The sequence below is a fragment of the Zootermopsis nevadensis genome, unplaced genomic scaffold, assembly GCF_977971745.1.
Source record: "Zootermopsis nevadensis isolate Lab colony 2312 unplaced genomic scaffold, Znev_1.0 Znev_ptg000011l, whole genome shotgun sequence".
NCBI lineage: Eukaryota > Metazoa > Arthropoda > Insecta > Blattodea > Termopsidae > Zootermopsis > Zootermopsis nevadensis.
In genome coordinates, this window is record NW_028259143.1 from 6414918 (window position 1) to 6434274 (window position 19357).

General features: G+C 38.7%; 2 protein-coding genes across 9 annotated transcripts in view; one reads left to right on the plus strand and one right to left on the minus strand.

Moving 5' to 3' along the window:
• Positions 1 to 19357, plus strand: part of cin (Molybdenum cofactor synthesis protein cinnamon) — a 114871-nt gene that overhangs the window by 2224 nt on the left and 93290 nt on the right. The window contains exon 1 of one of the 2 annotated variants that reach the window (XR_015534688.1): positions 66 to 290. The exons of the other annotated variant lie outside the window; for it this stretch is intronic. The gene's annotated coding sequence lies outside the window, so the exon portion shown is untranslated. Of the gene's footprint in view, positions 1 to 65; positions 291 to 19357 lie in introns of those variants that run through there. 2 annotated transcript variants of the gene reach the window in all.
• The window catches only part of LOC110828098 (insulin receptor), a 52048-nt gene continuing 34087 nt past the window's right edge, over positions 1397 to 19357 (minus strand). For all 7 annotated transcript variants that reach the window (XM_022060443.2, XM_022060445.2, XM_022060441.2 and 4 more), the window contains 2 exons: positions 13308 to 14899; positions 1397 to 10201 (listed from right to left, as the gene is read on the minus strand). In XM_022060443.2, coding sequence (XP_021916135.1) covers positions 6124 to 10201; positions 13308 to 14116 — 4887 coding nt within the window. In that variant the 5' untranslated portion in view covers positions 14117 to 14899 and the 3' untranslated portion in view covers positions 1397 to 6123. The remainder of the gene's footprint in view (positions 10202 to 13307; positions 14900 to 19357) is intronic.

Below are 19357 nucleotides of genomic sequence, written 5' to 3' on the forward strand. Positions count from 1 at the left end.
ATCAGAATGTACCCCGGAATTAGTAGTATTATTATACACACGTTTCAGGACAGTGAAAGCATTTGTTGCCAAACGCCGTCTTCAAAAGTATTACTCTTTTAATAAATTTGCATACCAATTCAGACTCACAAATAAATTGCTGTATCAAGTATGTTTCGAAAGCAAATTTCCCTGTTAACAATTTCATTTTCAACACAGCTTCATAAAGTGGTTCACATTACCAAGTGATACAGTGTTCAGATCATCAGTTATGGATAGCGTTTGGAACACTAGTTAAATTTATCTAACAGGTAAACTGTGTTTATTAAATTTAAAATATTATTTTTTATCTGAGGCATCTCAGCTGAGTGAGTAAGTTATAGAATGTCCAAAAAAAATTCTGAGTCCACTTGGGCACTCCACAAAATGTTCAAAACAGTGCCCTTAATTGACAGTGCTAAAAGATGTATTTTTATGAATTCTTTCATCATGGGGGAAAATACTTTCAGACTCTGTGTGCAAATAACTATGCTGTGAAGGATACATAATTAAATTTACTATTGGTGTTTGCTGTCTTTATCAAAGAAAAATTTCCTCACCAGTAAACTCCATTAAGGACACTTTTTCAAGAAGCTGGTAGTCATATTCCTTACCTTTTACATAACCTGCCATTGGACCCTGCCCCTCTAGTTTCAGATTAATGTTATCTTTCCATCTATATTGGGTCTCCTAAGTGACATTTTCCTTGTTTTTTTTAATTAAAATTGTGTGCGTCTTACCTCTTCCATTGATGCTACACATGCTGTCCATCACATTTTCCCGAATTTTATCGCCATAATTATATTTGTTGAAGAATACCAACTATGAAGTTCTTCATTATGGAATCTTATACCATCCTGTTACTTCCTCTCTGTTGGGTCCAGATATTAATTTCAGCATTTACTCTGAAACACCTATAATTTATGTAGGTTTGTCTCTTTGGGTCACAAACAAATATTCTTCCATTAGAGCTCTTACAATTTGTGACAATTCCTAACTCATATGAAGGCTGGTATGAATCTCAGCCAAGGCATTCATACATCTGTAACAACTATTCAATACTTCCTCATACATGAGAAAAAATTTAGAATTCTGGAAGGCACAAAGCTATTACCCACCCCAGATTACAACATAAAGAGTCCAATTCACACTGCAAATACAGTTTGTCTTCTTCCTTTACCACAACTGAACTTTAAGGCTTGTTTTCTTTAACACTAACCAAACTTTTACAAAGCGTCTGATCATAAAACACATCCAGAAGAACATCATCATTACATATCCATAATCGTATGTTATATGTAGTACAGATTATTAGTAGTTAAAGTAACATAGCAAAAACCTCTTAAATTGTGATAAATGCACGAATAATGGAATGAGATTGCAAGGGGAGACTTCATATTTAATGTATAATACAGTAATTACATACACAGTTGCCAGTGTAGAGTTACATAAACTTTACATCAGAGAGATTCATACTTTTGTTGGAACATGTTATATCAACTGTGTCCAGCAAACAACATATTACCTTGTCTTCAAAAACATCAACGTATTAATACTCTTAGGTTTTGGCACATATAAAAATATACAAAAACACTTTGATGCATATGAGACCTGATTATTTCTACATAATACTCTTTAGTCTTATGTTCTCTCTTTACCAGAAGACATAAAAGTGTGTTTATTCATGTTTTGTAAAACGTGAAGTGTGCAGATCGTAGATGACAACAGTTCTAAAGCAGTGCATATATTTTTCTCTGGGGCTAATGGAAAGCATTTAATAATCCTGTGCTGGATTCAAACTAGCAATTTATGGAACTAAATATATATATTAGCATTTAGAATGAGTTGGATGAAGTTATAAAATTGTGTAAATATATATTAAAGGTAGTCCCTTCTTAAAATGGCCCTGTGTTCTTGTCCTAATCTGAATGTGAGATAATATGGAATATAATATGTGGAATATATCAGGGCCCTAAAGCATTTCTTGTTTTGTGAGCAATGTTTAATATTCATAGATCCCACGTTAAAATATTAGAGTGGATTGATCAGACTGGCCAATATTTAAACATGAAATATTGTAAAGTAGGATTTGAGGTTTTCACAGCAGTGAGTATGAAGATGGCCGTCTTCTGGGTTGTAGCACCATTTAGTCTACAGTGTACAACCCAGAAGACACTCATCTATGAAATATTCCCATAGTGAACTATATACTTCACCATAAAATCAACAAAGCCATCAGATTTACTCCAGTACTATCCAAGGGATAAATACAATTCCAGTTTGTCCCTATATCCGCATGATAATAATCGCTGTGTCAATGGGTGACTGTATGGGGGAGTGGAGGTAAAGCTCCATGCAGTATTGCACCTCTGCAGAAAGATCATATTAATGCTCGATCAGCTTTAACTTGTGGAAGAGACCACTGTGTAAGAGGTTTGGTGGGCCTCATTGCCGGCAGAGATCTCGGCCCCTCAGGGAACAAAACCTCAATTATCTGGCCTATTTCAATCAAATTTCACCCTGAAATTATATTTATGTATGTACGTGTGTGTGCGTATAAACAATGAACTGCCCATCTCATCATTTCTCCCAAAAAGTGTTTCACAGAAGAAAATGGCGAGAACAAAAAAATACTCCTCAATTTTTCAGTTTCAAGGATAGGGTACAGGGGTGTCCAAAGAAACTTAGTGATGCATTCCTCCCAAATGGCATGCTGAAAAAAATGTTGCATTCAGAAATGTTCTTCTTGGAGTAAAAACTCTGCGAAAATTACTGGCTTCTTGTATTCAATTTATTGTTTTTTGGAAACTAGTAACATGGGTGTCCAAAAACATACGTAACGTCGCGTTTTCCCTGAAAGGCAAATCAGGAGGAGGGAAAACGTAGATACAAAAAACAGTTTTCTTGTTAGACAGCTCCAGAAAAATTATAGAATAGCATCGTATGAACAATGTATACAGGTAAACAAATATTTCTCTTCCACATACTGCCCCGGAAAAATAACAGGTTTTTCTTCATTTTTAATTTTCTAAATACAAAAGATTTTCTTTTTGAAGAGACAACGCTGGGAAATTATTGATTTTTATTGTTTAGAAAATTACACACTGGGATATCCAAAATACGTATAAACCCGGGAAAGTTGCTGATTTTTCCAGTTTAGAAAATTAGATGGAGGAGTGTTCAAACATGGTGTTTCGTATGAAACAAAAAATAAAGTTTGTCACGTTATGACGAATTCCATTACAGACAACTGAAGAATGCGTAACAATGTATTGTGGAAAAAAACATAAATTATTACGGCGGCAACCGGTCATAAAACTACTTCTCAGAGATATAATGTTGAACGGAAAATGCACTAACAGTGATTCAGCGCAATTTGTACCCGATATTGCGAAGTAAATACACGCATAAAAGACTTTTAGCAGTACTGGTAATACAGGAAATTTTCGCAACGTAATAAACCAGTTACATTACGTCCAGGAAATGTGGGAGTTAACCTTGAAAACAAACTTATACAACAGCACAATTTTGCCGTACAACAACTGCAAAATAAATTACAATCTACATTTCAACTGCTGCATGGGCAGGGATATTCTTCCCATGTCATCCAACACTTGTTTTGTACTTGATATGCACGTATCACCACCACTAAGGTATGACAAACCATCCAGCACGATATCACTGTCTTTCGTTGGGGCACTTGAGTGGACTCAAAGAGTTAAAGGTAAGAAGTTAATGCCAGCAGTCCAAACAGTGTGGCTTATCAATTTATGCTGAAATGGCATGAAATTTTGATATAATTACAATACTATTTCATTGGCAGCTTTTCAACCTTTATATCGCTGACATTTCATTTTGCTGTTCTTTTGTGTGTCCGTGCAGTTCCTCAGGGAATCTTGCTTTCAGCTAACAACTGTGAAAAGTCCTAATGCTTGTCTGGCGTAAGATATGGGTTTATTATAGTTGTGTAGTGCCACGATTTCATAAACAATCAGTCTTTTATCAGATTTCAGCTCATGTGCTATAAACAGGCAGCATATTAGAGATGGATCTTGCAAGAAATGGTTTGATTTTAAAGAGCTCGGGGATTATTAATTGGTGGTAACAGTAATCGGAACGAATCGATCTGTGCACAGATTATGAGGCCCATATCTCTATCTATCCGTATAGGTGAATCTTTGATAACAACATTGTAATGCTTAGCGTCACTTCGGGCTTTAATATTCCATGGAAATTAGATTTGCATGGGAGCAGATTACTTGCATTGTAAATTGCCCTCATACTTTGATTGTAGGGAAGATTTGCCCAAATATGACTTAATTTGGATTAAACATTCAATTGTGGTAGTATTTACCAAAAGACATCAATTTTTATTTTGAAACTTCATTTAGAGGTTCATATATCTTTTTTAGATCCATCAATTAATTTTGTATGTGTAAGAATAATATGATGTTTGGATGCTTGTAATATGTAATATCATCTGAAGCTTGATGTTTGTCATATGTAGTAATACCTCCATATTAAAAGCAAACTTACAACAATTTTAATCCAGCATTACTTGAACAGTGAAGGCATACAAGTATCTTTAACTGTTTGTTTGATATACAAACATTTTCAAAATAATTTTAAAAAATCAAAATCCTCAATATATTAAACATGGTTAATTGATTTGCATTTCTGCTACAAATTATGGCCCAAATTCAGAGTTTTGGTGTTTTCCTCAGGCCCTCCAAGAACATTCCATGATAGTACTTTTAAAATAACACTTCCAAATCATCATACCATTTGATGCTTCATAACACAGGCAGTTAATAAAATGTTCTTAAATTCAGTACTGTTACAGACCTATGACAGAATCAACTTTTTTTAAAATCCAAAGTAAAAGTACTAACATCTAAGTTTAAATTTATCTTATGAAGTTAGTGATTCACTTGTCTACAATTATTTCAATGAATTTATACACATTTTTAATGATTGCAACAACTGCAGTATTTTCAAGAGAAGTGAAAACCATGGTATGTATTTAGATGGGACTTCCCTCCCTTTCCTCCACACCCATAAATCCTTTCGAAATTTGTCTGGCATGATAGCAAATTAGAAATTTAAAGTACAGATTTCTTACAAGAGTAATTCAATTTACAGACCTATAATATTTAGCATATTGATGTTCTTACAGGTAATATCTCTTCATATTAAATAATGCAGCAGGGGAAAAATTTTAGTATAATATGACTGTGCAAATGACAAACAAGGGATTGTATTTATGATTGTAAGTCGGCAACAAGCCAATTGCTACATGGTGCCAGCACCCATAAGTAGGTTCAACATCTGTACCTAGGTTACTGAACTGTGAATCAAATCTTAAATTTGAGTAAAAAGGACGTATGAACTATATTACTTCCTGATCATATTCGTTTTAAAATTGAACAGACTTTTAAAGATTAAGACACAAAAGAATAGACAACCAATAGAAAGGTGAACTACTGGTCTTTTTGGATATAAACAACTGAAACTCTCCCTTTGCATACTTCACACCATGTGCACGAAATGAACACACAGGGTTACTTGGGAGTGTGTGTGTGTGCACATGTGCATGCGCATGTTTCATTCCAAGTACACACGCAAAAACTTTGTATTCTGGTACAAATTATGCCTTTCCAGTCTTGCTGTTTGAAGGCAGTGTGAATGTCAGAACAGTCATCAGAAAATGCAGTGTGCTACCAATTTCCAAATAAAAGTGTCTGTTGATCAGTAATCTGCATCTTGTTACTATATAACCCCCTTAACTGAAGCAGTTTCATTAAATATGTTAAGAATTAATTCACTCCATCTTATTTTCTTTCCACAAGTCCATTTTTAGAGAGAACATCCAATTACTTTGCTTTCATAAATTAACACGACAACAAGAAACTTTCACAAGCATGCACTATCTTATAAAACTGAGAGCATTTGAAACTTCACCCGAGGGGGGAGGACACATTACAACAGTCTTTGTATGTTTATATTGGTATCTGGCTAGTTTAGCAAATGGAAGAGACTATCTGGAATCAACACTTTTTATGATAACTAAACAACCACTACATTCTGTGAAGTCAGGCAGAAATGTTATTTCAAGGGTGGAACACATTCATTGCCATCTTCCTGTGGGAGGGAAATGTACCCATTTACCATGCCATTAGGAGGTCTAGGTTTGCTTTTATTACCATCATCACCTTTGGGACTGTCTTTACTTGATGGAATGGCTCTATTTCCAGATGAAACCGTAGCCACCGGGCACTTAGAACCTTGAGCTTGTAATCTTGTATCACCCTCCACACTATTGTTTTCTGAAGGTGCACAGTCCTGTGTTCTGACTGCAGACACAGACGAATGTAAATCACATTCTTCAGAATGTGTTTTTGGGAGGATATTTTCATCAGGTACATAGCCATCCCCAAGTCCAGCAAATAATATTTTACTACAAGAATCACTTGTTACTTGAGATGGAATTGTAGGATCAATATTCTCTGGCTGACTGTACTCATTGTCTAGAAGCCCATACCCAGTCTGAGGAATCAACTGTGAAGCCTTCCTAATCACAGAAGATCCTGTCTGAGAGGTTCTTTTCAGTGGAGCAGTTTCAAAACTGTTGTGCTGCAGGGTGAAGTCTGAACCTGGGCCATAAAGAACATGTTCAGTTTCTGGAAAGCCAGGTAAATGTTCTGGTAACACGTAGCTATCACTTATTTCATGCCGATTAGGAGGAACTGTTACTGAAGATGGATGTTTCATGCCAAGCTGGAGGTTACTGGGATCTCTGACTGACTGACCTTGATGGTTACCAGGAAACACATAACTTTCATCAGCAGCTCTCTGGTGTTGTACTACATTTTCTTCCGAAGGAATAGTTTCTTCTTCTAGCAGCTGGTAGAAGGAAACTGGAGGGGAACTTACGAATGTCTGGTCAAATTGTAACTCACATGACAAGTCAAGATCCTGCTGCTGTGCCATGTTCGTTTTTATGACCTGTCCTTCTGTGCTATGGTAGAAAGAGACATGCTGGAATTTTTGACCAAGGTCACTCACTGTCTCCAGATCTGAAACTATTTGCAAGAATTTTGGACGATGGGTAGGTCTCCTCTGCCAACATGCTACCATGAATTGGTGAAGTACATCTGGACAGCAGAGTGGACGGTCTAGAATACCTCCACCAAGAACAAACTGAAGTACCTGCTCATTAGCTAAGCCTTGATATGGCTGCTCTGCCAATGTAGCCATCTCCCAGAGAACAACACCAAAACTCCACACATCGGACTGGCTAGTAAATACTCCATCTGCTAAACTCTCAGGAGACATCCATCGTATTGGTAGTAGTCCTTTGCTTCCATTTCGATAGTAATCAGTCTCATAAATATCCCTTGTCATACCGAAGTCCCCTATCTTTATGGTTAGATCTTCGGCAACCATACAGTTCCTTGCTGCTAAATCCCGATGAACAAATTTGTGCGCTTCGAGGTAAGCCATACCATCGGCTATCTGAGCAGCCATAAGCAACATGCGGCAAAGATCTGGAGGTGGTGGTGGTGGTTGTCTGGATGCTCTAAGATATGTTTTGAGGTCCCCTTGAGCCATCAGCTCCATGACAACAAGGGCAGGTTGTTCTCTTGAGACAACACCCAGAAGATTCACAACATGATGTGCACCTGCAAATGATTTCATCATAGTAGCCTCATTAAGGAATTCCATCTTTTCTCTGACAGATGCATTTTCACTGATCATTTTAACTGCGCAACGGATATCCCCAGGGCTAAGAAGTCCTTCATACACCATACCAAATGAGCCCTGTCCCAACTCTCTCACAAGTTTGAGTTCTTCACGTGCAACTTCCCAGTCATCTTCCACATAAATCACATCACCTGCACTAATATAGTCAGGGTTAACTGATGCAATGATCATCAAACTCCTTTCTTTTGCTCTCTTTTTCCACCACAACATAGCCAAAACTATAAAACATATCAGTACAAGCAAACAACCAACAAAAACCCCAATCATTGACCCCCATGAAGACACAGCAGGAAGTTCCTCCACAGTAAAGTGAAACAGTTTTGTGAATGGTCCTTCTCCAGCCAGAGACATGGCTCTGACACGGAAGCTATAGTTTCCAGGAGGCAAGTTATTCAAAACATAACCTCTTCCATATTTCAAGTATTCCTGCCTTGTTAAACACTTAACAATTGGGTTCAAAGTTCCACTGTCTGTACGATGATGCTCTGTGCGATATGCTACTATGATTCCATTAGGTGCTTTTGGTTCTTTCCAAGTCAGTCTCACAGTCCCAGATGTTCCATTGGAAACTTGTGCGGCCAAGTGATCCGAATCTATTGTGTCAGCAATGGCAAGATGCTTTGTTCGGACAGTCACAAGCCCAGCTGGACTACACCATTCATATTCTGCGAGTGTGATGTCATTTGTATTGTACTTCTGCAGATCTGCATAATGCGGCTCGTGACAAGCAGCGACTTTGATTGTGTATTGTGCGAAATGGTGCATGTGATTTAAGACTATCTGTGTTGTATTAGCATTTATTCGTTTGAGAAATTTTTCATAAACGCCATAGCTGTTTATTAGTGTATGATTATTGAATGTTGCTAATACCTTCTGTTGAGATGACCCTGAAGAATTAAAATTTGGAAACCTGGAGGCCAAGGTCAGTTTATCTTGCTCATCTTTCAACTCAGGTATTCCACTGTGAATAAATGAATAGAAATAGTTTATACAAGGATCAATCTCAACACCATACACATCAAAGATTTTGTTTTTCTTTGTTGCCTTGGGTACACACAACATATTATAATCATCTTCATCTTCGATCAAGACAATCGGTTCAGACTTTCCTTTTTCACAGCAATTTTGTGAGCTGACCGTATCGCTGGTACTTGAAGGTACGATAAGTACATCGTGATCTGACGTGTGGTCAAGGGGATGATGACAGTAATTCCGTTGTTCTAGGAAGAGCCAGTCGTCGCGCTCCCATATGCCTGACACGAGGTAGTGGGTTAGGATACCATTTGGATGTTCAGGAGGTTGCCAATGTAAAATTATGTTGGAGGTAGAATTGGAAAAGGCGTGAATTTCTTTTGGAACAGAAGGCCTGTCTGGAAATGTCCTGAAATATTTTATTGTACTCTGTCCTCCTACATTGCTCTTTGTGTATGTCTTCACATAGAAAGCGTACTGTGTAAATGGTTCAAGATGCGGGAGAAACTGCACCAAGTTACCATACTGAGATGTGTCCACAGTATTCTTTTCATCTGTGTCGTATGGGACATCCACGACATGCCATCCACAGTCTCCACAAGCATCCAAGCCATCATGTTCTGTTAAATTCTGTTCTGGAGCTTCTATATAATATACCATATAACCCAGGACAGAGCGTGGATCAGGAAGTACACATCGTTCCCATTCAATCAAAACACTTGTAGACGATGTCACAGTTGAGTTCACATTAAGATTAACTACGTTACAAGCCACTTTATCACCATTTGACTCTCGAGCAACATCAAAATTTGTATAGTTTGGAGCTCCAGATATATTTTGTAATTTATCTATCTCGGACATGCAGAGTTTTGGGTTGTAATGAAACCTCAAGTGTCCTTTCACAATCTTTAGTTGTAAACCTTGAGGTCTTGAGGACCAGTCCCACAACTCCTGCAGGTTTTGGTTCTCAAGGACTACCAAGGAGTACCAGTTGTCTTCAAGTTTGTTACCGTGAATAATACGGAGATTCTTGAGGAAATTCAATGATGTGAGTGGGAATGAGCGTGACACTTTGAGATACCCCTGGATTTCTTCAATAGCAGCAAGGTTCTCTTCCAGTTCTCTAACAATATGATTTCCATAACCACGGATAAAGATCTCTAGAGAGCCCAGAATCGTGGTACAGCCACGAAGCTTCTGAGCATCTTCTATGCTGCTTACAAATCCTCCGACACATTCGTGGCTGCATCGCCCTTGGCAAGGCTGGCATCCTACTGTAATCGTGCCATTACTCTGTTCCTCATATCCTGGAGGGCACTTATCAACACATGACCCATTAAAAGGCCAGCAGCGCCTTCCATATTCCGGTGTCCAGGCATCCATATACGAATGATTCAACAGTCGGCACTCATCTTCTGTCACACAACGCCGACCCAGATATGAAACCCTGAAACAGAACAGTACATATCTAAATTCAACAATTAGGATTTTACTGCCGTAAATTTAAAAATGTATTCTATAATGTCTACGAAGGTAAATCAAACATTAAGGGAATTTTTTTTTAAAAGTTCTGACATGATTATAGAGTATTTGGGTTCCTCTTTTTTGTCTGCATAACAATCCTGATTATGATTGCATCTGATCCAACAACCCACAGGTTTCTTGATTCCACGAGAATTTGTTTATTCAGTTTGGATTTAAACCATTCTTGCACTGCATCTTTCACATGCACATGCTCATTTTAAATGCATTTTCATCAGTGCTGATTCATCATTTGTTCTGGATGTGCTGATCAATCTGCTCTTTAACCTTAACATGTTACAGTCAATGCCTATCTAAAAGGTGCATCATCATCATCATCGATATTTCTCTGCCTCCTTCTGAGTCTTTCCACCTATTTGTAATGTATGCATATTTGAGAATGACAAATCAAAATTGCATCCACAAATACAGCAAGAGCTGACTAAACGTGGTGGATGCTTGATGCCATGCACTTCAGAATATTTTGTCTGCTGTCAAAATATACAAAAATTATACTTTACCTGAAGATTCCTGTCTTCTGGGTTGTTGCGCTGTGTAGTCTGGTCGATGTTGGCAATGAATCGCCCTTATGACGGAGGCAGTATGACCTCTGAAATGCTGGCTAACATCAACCAGACTACACAGCGCAACAACCCAGAAGACAGAAATCTTCAGACTCACCGCTGTGAAAACCTCAAATCTTATACTTTACCTGTTGTTTTGTATGGGTATGAAACTTGGTTCCTCACATTACAGGAAGAACACAGATTTAGGGTCTAGAATATTTTGGCCCAAAGAGGGATGAAGTGACCGTAGTGTGGAGAAAACTACGTAATGAGGTCCTCCATAATTTGTACTTTTCACCAGATATTGTTAGGATGATAAAATCAAGGAAGGTGAGACAGGTGGGTCATGTATCATGTATACGGAAGTTGAGAAATGCATACACAATTTTGGCTGGAAATCCCAAAGGAAGGAGGTAACTTGGAAGACGTAGGTATAGATGAGAGGATATTAGAATTGATATTATGGAACTAGAGTTAAGGTGTAGGTTGGATTAATCTTGCTCAAGATAGGGGCCAGTGGAAGGCTCTTGTGAAGATGGTAATGAACCTTTGGGTTCCATCAAAGATGGGAAATTTTTTGACTAGCTTAGCATATTAATAGATTCTCAAGAAGAGCTCTGCTCCATGGAATTAGTTATTAGAGCTCCTGGGAATACGCATATTAGGTCAATTTTTGTAAAAATTAAAAGCGACAGTGTCTATGAGCAGTAAAATGAGTGTTTATATGAAAATAAAACATCAAGTAGTGGAGTGTGCAGTGCTAATGCAATGTCATATTTACAGAAATGTATATAATTAACTCCATGTTGTACAGCCCTTCTTGAGAAACTTACAGTCGTTCAGCTGGTCAAGATAAATTTCCTGCCTTTATGGAAGCTTAAGGTTCATTACCATTTTGATAAAAGCCTGCCAAGAAAGCCTATGTAACATTTTATAACATGCATGATGCTGTTGACCTCCGTACAGAAGAATCATCACTTGTTGACTTCCCACCATTGCTTATTCAGCGTATTAGCACTACCCTCAACATCTGGAGGCCATCTCTGGTCATTTATTGATCTCTATTAATAATGCCTGCTATCTTGACAGGCTTTCCATAGTTTTTCTCAGTCCCTCCTTAAGGACAACACTGGGACACTGATTTAAATATGCCATTAACGCTTATTTTAACAAACTGTGTGGAACAAAATCAACAAATCCCTACTTTTTGTGTAATGAATGTCCATCACTGCCTTCACAAAGGTGACCAATGGAAATTACCTGATCTAGATGAATCCAGTCCATATCTTAATTCATCATTCATAGTAATCTGACCATTGGATGCTACTGCCTATAAACCTACACGATTGTGAAAGCGTCGTTAAATACATCATCAGGATTAGCGTGCCTGTGTAGGGTAATCCCACGTCTGTATCGTACTGTCCACACGTGCCCTTTATGGCTGACATTGCAAGTCCAGTTACCATTAATTCTAGCTCCAGAAGAGTTTTTATTCATGACACGTATGACGAAACCAGTTTTTCAAAAAAATTCAGAATAAATATGCCTTGCCATTATAAGATATCAGTCGTTATGGCTCATGGTCATGTGACTAAAAGCATTAAACTTTACAATCTACATAATTATCACCGAAGTACTTTTCAAAAAAAGAAAATTCATGTTGTTTTGTTCAACGCTGGAAAGTCGTCACAGTGCTTTCGGTATAAATTAGTGACTTACAGAGAAACGTTTCACTGGAAAAGCTAAATTCCGTCAGCTGCAGTGTATCTAATGGATCACTGCCTTCAATAATTGCAACTTCAAACTAAATTCTAGAACACAGCGATATCGTTAAGATACGCATCCCATTGTCTACGTTCGCCATATTTTACATATTAATTGTACCTTTCTGTGAGAACAAGACCAGAATCCATATTTTCACTGCTGTGTAAATATGAAATCCCATACTTTATTTAATTTGTTCATTGTTCCTTCTTTCCTTACAAGCGGGCGGAAACTGTGGGTATCCAGTCGACTGGATTAAAGAACAGTGTATACTTAAAACCTTGACAGCATATGGACTAAATTAATAATGGAACTCAAAGTTTTGACAGTGGCCAGCATCGTTACCAAGCTATTCACAGTGCATTTTGTAAAAAATAAATGATTAAAAATAAAAATTGTAGGTTGTAATTACCTTTGTACTTTATACCATGTACACATTCTTGGGACGCTAAGCCATTTGGAGGGGGAGCGGGGTATACAATTCTGTTTAAACTTTGTATAAAGCAGTGGTTATATATCCTTGATACCAACTAAAATTAAATTATCTTGATTGCGGTGTAAACTCTTGAGTACCAAATTTAATCCACATCCCTTCAGAACTTGGAGCTATAACTTCGGCAGGCAGATTGACATATATCCATACTGCGATCTTAATTATGAATAAGGCAAAACATGTAGAAATGGAGTTGACCGCGTCCTTACCTATCTCTGGGGCACTTTTGGATGCAGTTCCCGTCGTTGAGTACTCCTCGACACACGTAGCATTGGTCTGCCCGGGGTCCAGAACAGCCTCCCAGACACAATTCATGGCACTCGCTTTGCAGACGCCTTCGGTGGTGACAGTTGTGGGTGTGGCTCCCCCAACACATGGTCTTGTTACACCCCTCTGCCACATCACACATACCCTGGCCCGGGCACGAAGCCGAGTCCTTGTTCAACGCTATGACGTGCTCGCCGCCGTTCGTAACTGCGTCCCAGTTTACCGTGTTGTAATAGCACAGCGCGTAGTTCTTTTCAATTCTCACCGAACCTCGCAAAATGGCAGCCAATCCCCACAGACCGAGTTCTTGCAGTTCTACCATCTCATAAACCACCAAAGCGTAATCCTGAAATAGTGTATTCCCACGTATTACTGCCAAGTTTGGAAAGAGAAATCCAAGATTTTTTAGTCCTCTGACTCGATAAAGCATTAAGTAGCACGTAATTTCACGCAATTCTGGGAACGTCACATTCTCGAAGTCTGACTCATTAGCACGATCAATTAAAACTATCCGGACGAATCCTTCGACTACAGTACATCCCCGAAGTTGTTCAAATTCTCGAACCGAGTTTCGGATATCGACACTCACACATATCCGTTCTGATGTCATTTGCGTTGTAGCATTGCCGCCAGTTGCGGGGTTTGACAGCGATATCGTGACAGTCCCGTCTACCCGGGACAACGGGAGACCCAACAAAAGCAGCACCAATATAAATACAAGGCACATATCTAAACCGCCAGTGTGCCACATCCCCCCTTTTATAACAAACTGAAATTAATATCGGTAAATAATAACACGACTTTTCTCCTTTGATGAAAAATATGAATTTCCATCATGGAAAACTTAAACACCACGGTTCCACTTTTTTCTTCTTGATGGGAAACTGAAATGCATGCTCAAAGAATACGCCTTTTCTCAGGTGACCGTATGACGACAGGAAAGAGAACCACCAAGCCCGCTTTCCATCTAAGGTCAGCTCTTGAAGAGTTCACTCACGTAAAAAAAGAAAATGAAATGTATAATAATTGCTACCTCTGTACGTTAAAACACGTGCACGTCACTTGATAATCGCACTTGTTTACTTCTTCACTAAACGGTCCCACGAGCGCTGTGACTCCTCTCCCCACGAACTTGATGCCAAGTATGTGAGACGCTGTCGTGTACGTCTGCCTTTGGTAACAGTCCATGGCATGATGATGGTGCCAGCAGCTGAATCAGTTTAGTGCGTAGCAGTTGACGATCTTTTACTTGATCAACACGTATGCATATTAGATTTGAACCCGGGGCTCTCTTCTTCATCTCTGTCTCGCTCATCGGTGGCGACGACCCCGCTAGAACCCCACGCATACTCCCGTCCTTTTACTTATATTTTTGTTGTACTCTGCTTCTTATTATACAGTCTTGGTTTTATTCTCCTCCAAATTCAGAAAATATTGCCGGCCTTCGGCTCACTGTTCCTCTGTCTCCTTTTTCATTGGGGATGTCCTTTTTTATTTTTCTTGTTTATGTTTTCTTGACTGTGTCGCTGCGTACCTGGGAATCAAGCCAAATAATGTTATTTGTGTACAGTTTATTTAATGACGCCTTTTTTTAGTAGCTCAGACTATATAGCGTCGAATAAGGCGACAGTGAATAATGAACTGGAAATGATATGGAAGGAAGCGGTCGTGGCCTAGTTTAATGTACTATACAGCATTTGCCTGGATGGACTGGGGAAAAACCACGAAAAACCCAATCAGGATAGCCTGTTTCCGGGCCGATATTTGAACCTGGGACCTCCCATATACGAAGGAGTGTTAACCACACGACCACGACGTTCGGTAATAATGTGTTAGAAGTATCGTGAGATTTGAAGTTGGTTTCATATTTTCACAGAAAAGTCTCCCACGTACAGAAACACCTTGGAGCTAGAGTAACACGCACCAATCAATACGAAGGAGTCGCCGAGGGCATGTAAATACGAGAGTTACAATTTAGACCAATTCGCTGCTATGGAATAGCAAAAATGGAGTTCAGCATCTTACCGAAAGTCATGAACCCAGTTAATTCGAAACCTTATGGAACTGACCTAGTTGTGTAACTGCTTTAGCAATGCAGTCTTGTCTGTCTTCATGTCTGAAAACGTAAAGATGATGTAAGTTTGTCTGGTTTGTATGGGTGTGCAACTACGCCTCTAACACAAAGAGAAGAACGCAGATTGAGGACTTCATCGTGAAGACGATATCAATGCCATACATAATTCATTGTTCACTAATCGCACAGTCATTCGACGGAAAATGCTATTAGCAATTAAATTTTACAGCAGTATTGTTTCTAAGCATTTATACTACTGGTGTAAAAGAGACTCCCGACTTTGAAAATGCAGATAAACAAGAAATTAACACAAAAAATACCTTACTTCCCTCCAACGCGTTTATTTAAGAGCCTCAACATTTAATGATATATAATAATTTAGATGGCTGTCTTTTTTTTGGGATGTAGAGCCATGTGGTTTGGCAGGAGTTTACCAATGTTTCATAGGTCCTTGCTGCCTCAGTAAGGAGCTCTTAAACGTTGGTAATTTTCTACCAGACTACATGGCCCCACAACCCAGAAGACAGCCATCTTCGTACTCAGCGCCGTTAGAAGTCTAATCCTACACAATAATTTAATTAAAATATTTCTGCTAACTACAGGGGACATTAGGATTCTTTAACTTAATTAAAAATATTTCTGCTATTTGCAGAGGACACTGGAATTCTTTCCAATAAAACGGCATCCCTCCACGTGCTACCAGTTCTTAAATTATATGTCAATCGACGGTAAATGTTCCAAGTAGTCGGGGGGGGGGGGGCTTTTGTGTAGGATATTTCTTGAAACCTTCATATTTAGATGCTTTCGTGGAACCCGAAACTCGTATTCACAAGAATCCGTCACTGAACCCTGTGGTATAGTCGCCACTCAAAAATTTGTAAGAGCACTTTCAGTGTGTTCCTCTCATCTATGTTTAGGTCTCCCAAGTGGTATTTTCCCTCGACTAAGGTTGTTGTGTGTAGGCCTCCTTTCTCCAGCTTTTCATGTGTCTCACCCCGCTCACCCTCCTTGATTGAATCGGTCTGATTATATAAATTATTAAATTTCTCATCATCTTGTTCTCGAATACCGTGGATTCTTCCCTTAGGATCAGAGACCAGGGTTCACGTCTTCACACAGATATAATTCTGAAATCAGTTAATTCGTCATTTAAAAAGTTCAATGAACAAGCAAAATAGATTTATAAGATTTTGTATCGGTAATTAGACGCCGCATCCACAGTTTTTAAAGTTGCATCGACCTTGAGAGGCAAAAATTCCTTCATCTTCCATCTGTCTCGCCGTAAAATAGCAGCCGGAATTGAACTGCACAAAAAGAACACATCGTATTGGATGGCTAAGAGAAACTTCCTCACTGAATGGGCTTAAGCTTTTTACACTCCAAAACAAAACGAGGAGCTCAACTTCACGAGTTATGAAACGTAGTTCAGCACAAAAACAGCGTCTGAAAGAATAAGTGTCTCGGTATTTCTTCGAGGCCACTGTTGTGTCGGGAGTCTGTTGAACAAAACCATGAAATGTGTGCAGTCATTTACAGTCGATTGTAGGTGTTTCTGAAAAAGGAAAGTTACCGCTACGAAAACTGTACTGAAAAGAATTTCTTGAAAAATAAATCATGACCTCTTTTCGGTTCACTGAAACTGCGCGCTTCTATGCAGTCTGTAACTTTTTCTGCGGAGCCATATAAATACTGCGTTTAAATTAAATTAAATTCCTGTAGAATCCTCATCTTCAGGGACGAAGTAGCGATGTTGCGAAGTGGAGGTATTTGTATTTGATTGGAGGGAAGGAAGAATGAGGGACTCCCAGCATCAATTCATCCTTGAAGATGTTAAGTGTAACTGTACACATGTTCATGAATTTTTTTATTATTTTGGAGCATGCTGCAACAATGATATAATTACTTCGGACTTTGGGGGGGGGGGGGGGGTCTTTGGCTCTGGTTCACAAGGCAATATAAATTGTTCAAGATTTGGCTCAGTGTCCAGAGCCGTTTCAGGATGTCCTCACATGTTAAAGGGAATTTGCCGAGGACAAATGTGTATGTTCAATATTATAAATGAAAGTTGAAAAGGTATTTCGTGCGTACGGACAGACGGACGGATCTACTTTAATAGACGCTACGCTCACGGTTGCGAACGTGCCTGACAAAGAGTTGGAAGGCGACCTCCAATATGGAGTATACACGTGTTCCATTTGCGTTATTTGTGATTTTACATACATCATTGGCCTTGATGTTCATCCTGTAGCGGACAATTAAAATTTATTTCTTCACATGTCTTCAAATGCATTCTTTGCTATTTTACATACTTCATTGGCCTTGATACCCATTCATTTCTTAAGCAACTCTTGTAGAGGGACAATTAGAATTTATTTGTTCATACCATTAAATGTGTAATGTCACTGTTCTTGATCTTATACATGATATATTGAATTCACGATTTAACACTTGAAGTCCTGGTGAGAAAATAATAACAAAACACAAAGATAATTTTCTACACCTACGTGATGGCCGTAGTAGATGAGACGATGCGAAAAAAATAATCATCAGCTTTAATGGACTCGGAATAATAACAAACAGCTGTCCTGACGCTCTGGAGCAAACATTGAAAGACCACAGAATCACCCAGGTTTCGTAAGAAAGCCAACAGCTAGTTTTCATTACTGCTCAAGTATATACTTCTGAAACTTCCTATAACATAAGTTATCCTCGGCGCTTGAATGTGAGAATACGCGTCTCGGGGATCGTGTGTGTGTTTCAGCAAACATGCAAGCACAAACACGAACGCACGAACAACATTTAAGATATAAAACTACATTTTGACAAAATGAAACAAAAGTACTGTTCCATTACTCTTGCTGTAAATGGATCTGGATGACCCAAAAATGTTATCTTCTTTATTCGTTTAATATTCATGTATTAGGTAGTTCTAATGCTTGACCCAGACAGCAGGTGTGGCGGTTAGTTAAGAATGTGAAAGTTACGAACTTCACTTCATATAGATATTTGAAAAGAATCCTTCAGAACACTCGTAATGAACCCCTAAGAGCGAGATTGCCCGCCTATGTGTGTTCCCTTTTGTAATAACCTAAACCAACCAGTAAACAAATAAAACCAAATGTTAAGAAATTCTTATGCATGTGTATAAATTAAACAATCTCTGCAAATGACACAGCACCCTTAAAGAAACCAGTTTTCAGTACTGGGGTTCGATACCCTCTAGGGCACCGTTTCTCAACCTATGGTACGCGTACCACTGGTGGTACGCAATCTAAGTAAGAAAATCAAAATATAATATTAACATAAATAATTTTTCCCTGAACGCATTTGTTTAGTAGTACTTTAATGTGTTAAATTAGAGTTAGTGGTACGCCAGCGAAAAAGGTTGAGAACCCCTACTGTAGGGGCAATAATCTTCTCTTTGCCACCACTTTCATGTTAGCTCTAGGGCCCATACAGCCTCCTATACAATGGTTGCTTGGTACACTTTCCCCGAGGGTAAAGAGGTTGGAGCGTGAAACTGCCACTAACCTCCATCTAGTGCAGAGGCAAAGAATCGAGTGGCTGAGGATCATGTCCAATAGCGGTATTTGTTATTAGATGCGTTGAACCTTCAGGTTCAGCTACCACAGTATTATTTAGGTGAGTGTAGGGCCTATCTTATTTTGAGTAGTCAGTGAAAGATATTACCTAACTTAGCTATAAATCTGAAACTTGAAATTGTCACTTATTACAGATACTGTCCGTTCAGAGTGTAAATAAATCAACCCTGATCCAGAGTGCTCATAGAGTTCAAATTCAGAAAATAAACATGTTTAAAAATAAGGACGGTTCTTACACACCGGAAGTGTACTGAACTTCTTGAGTGGGACGATGCAGAGTGAGCACAATGTTCCATTGTATAAAGGTGGGCAAAAT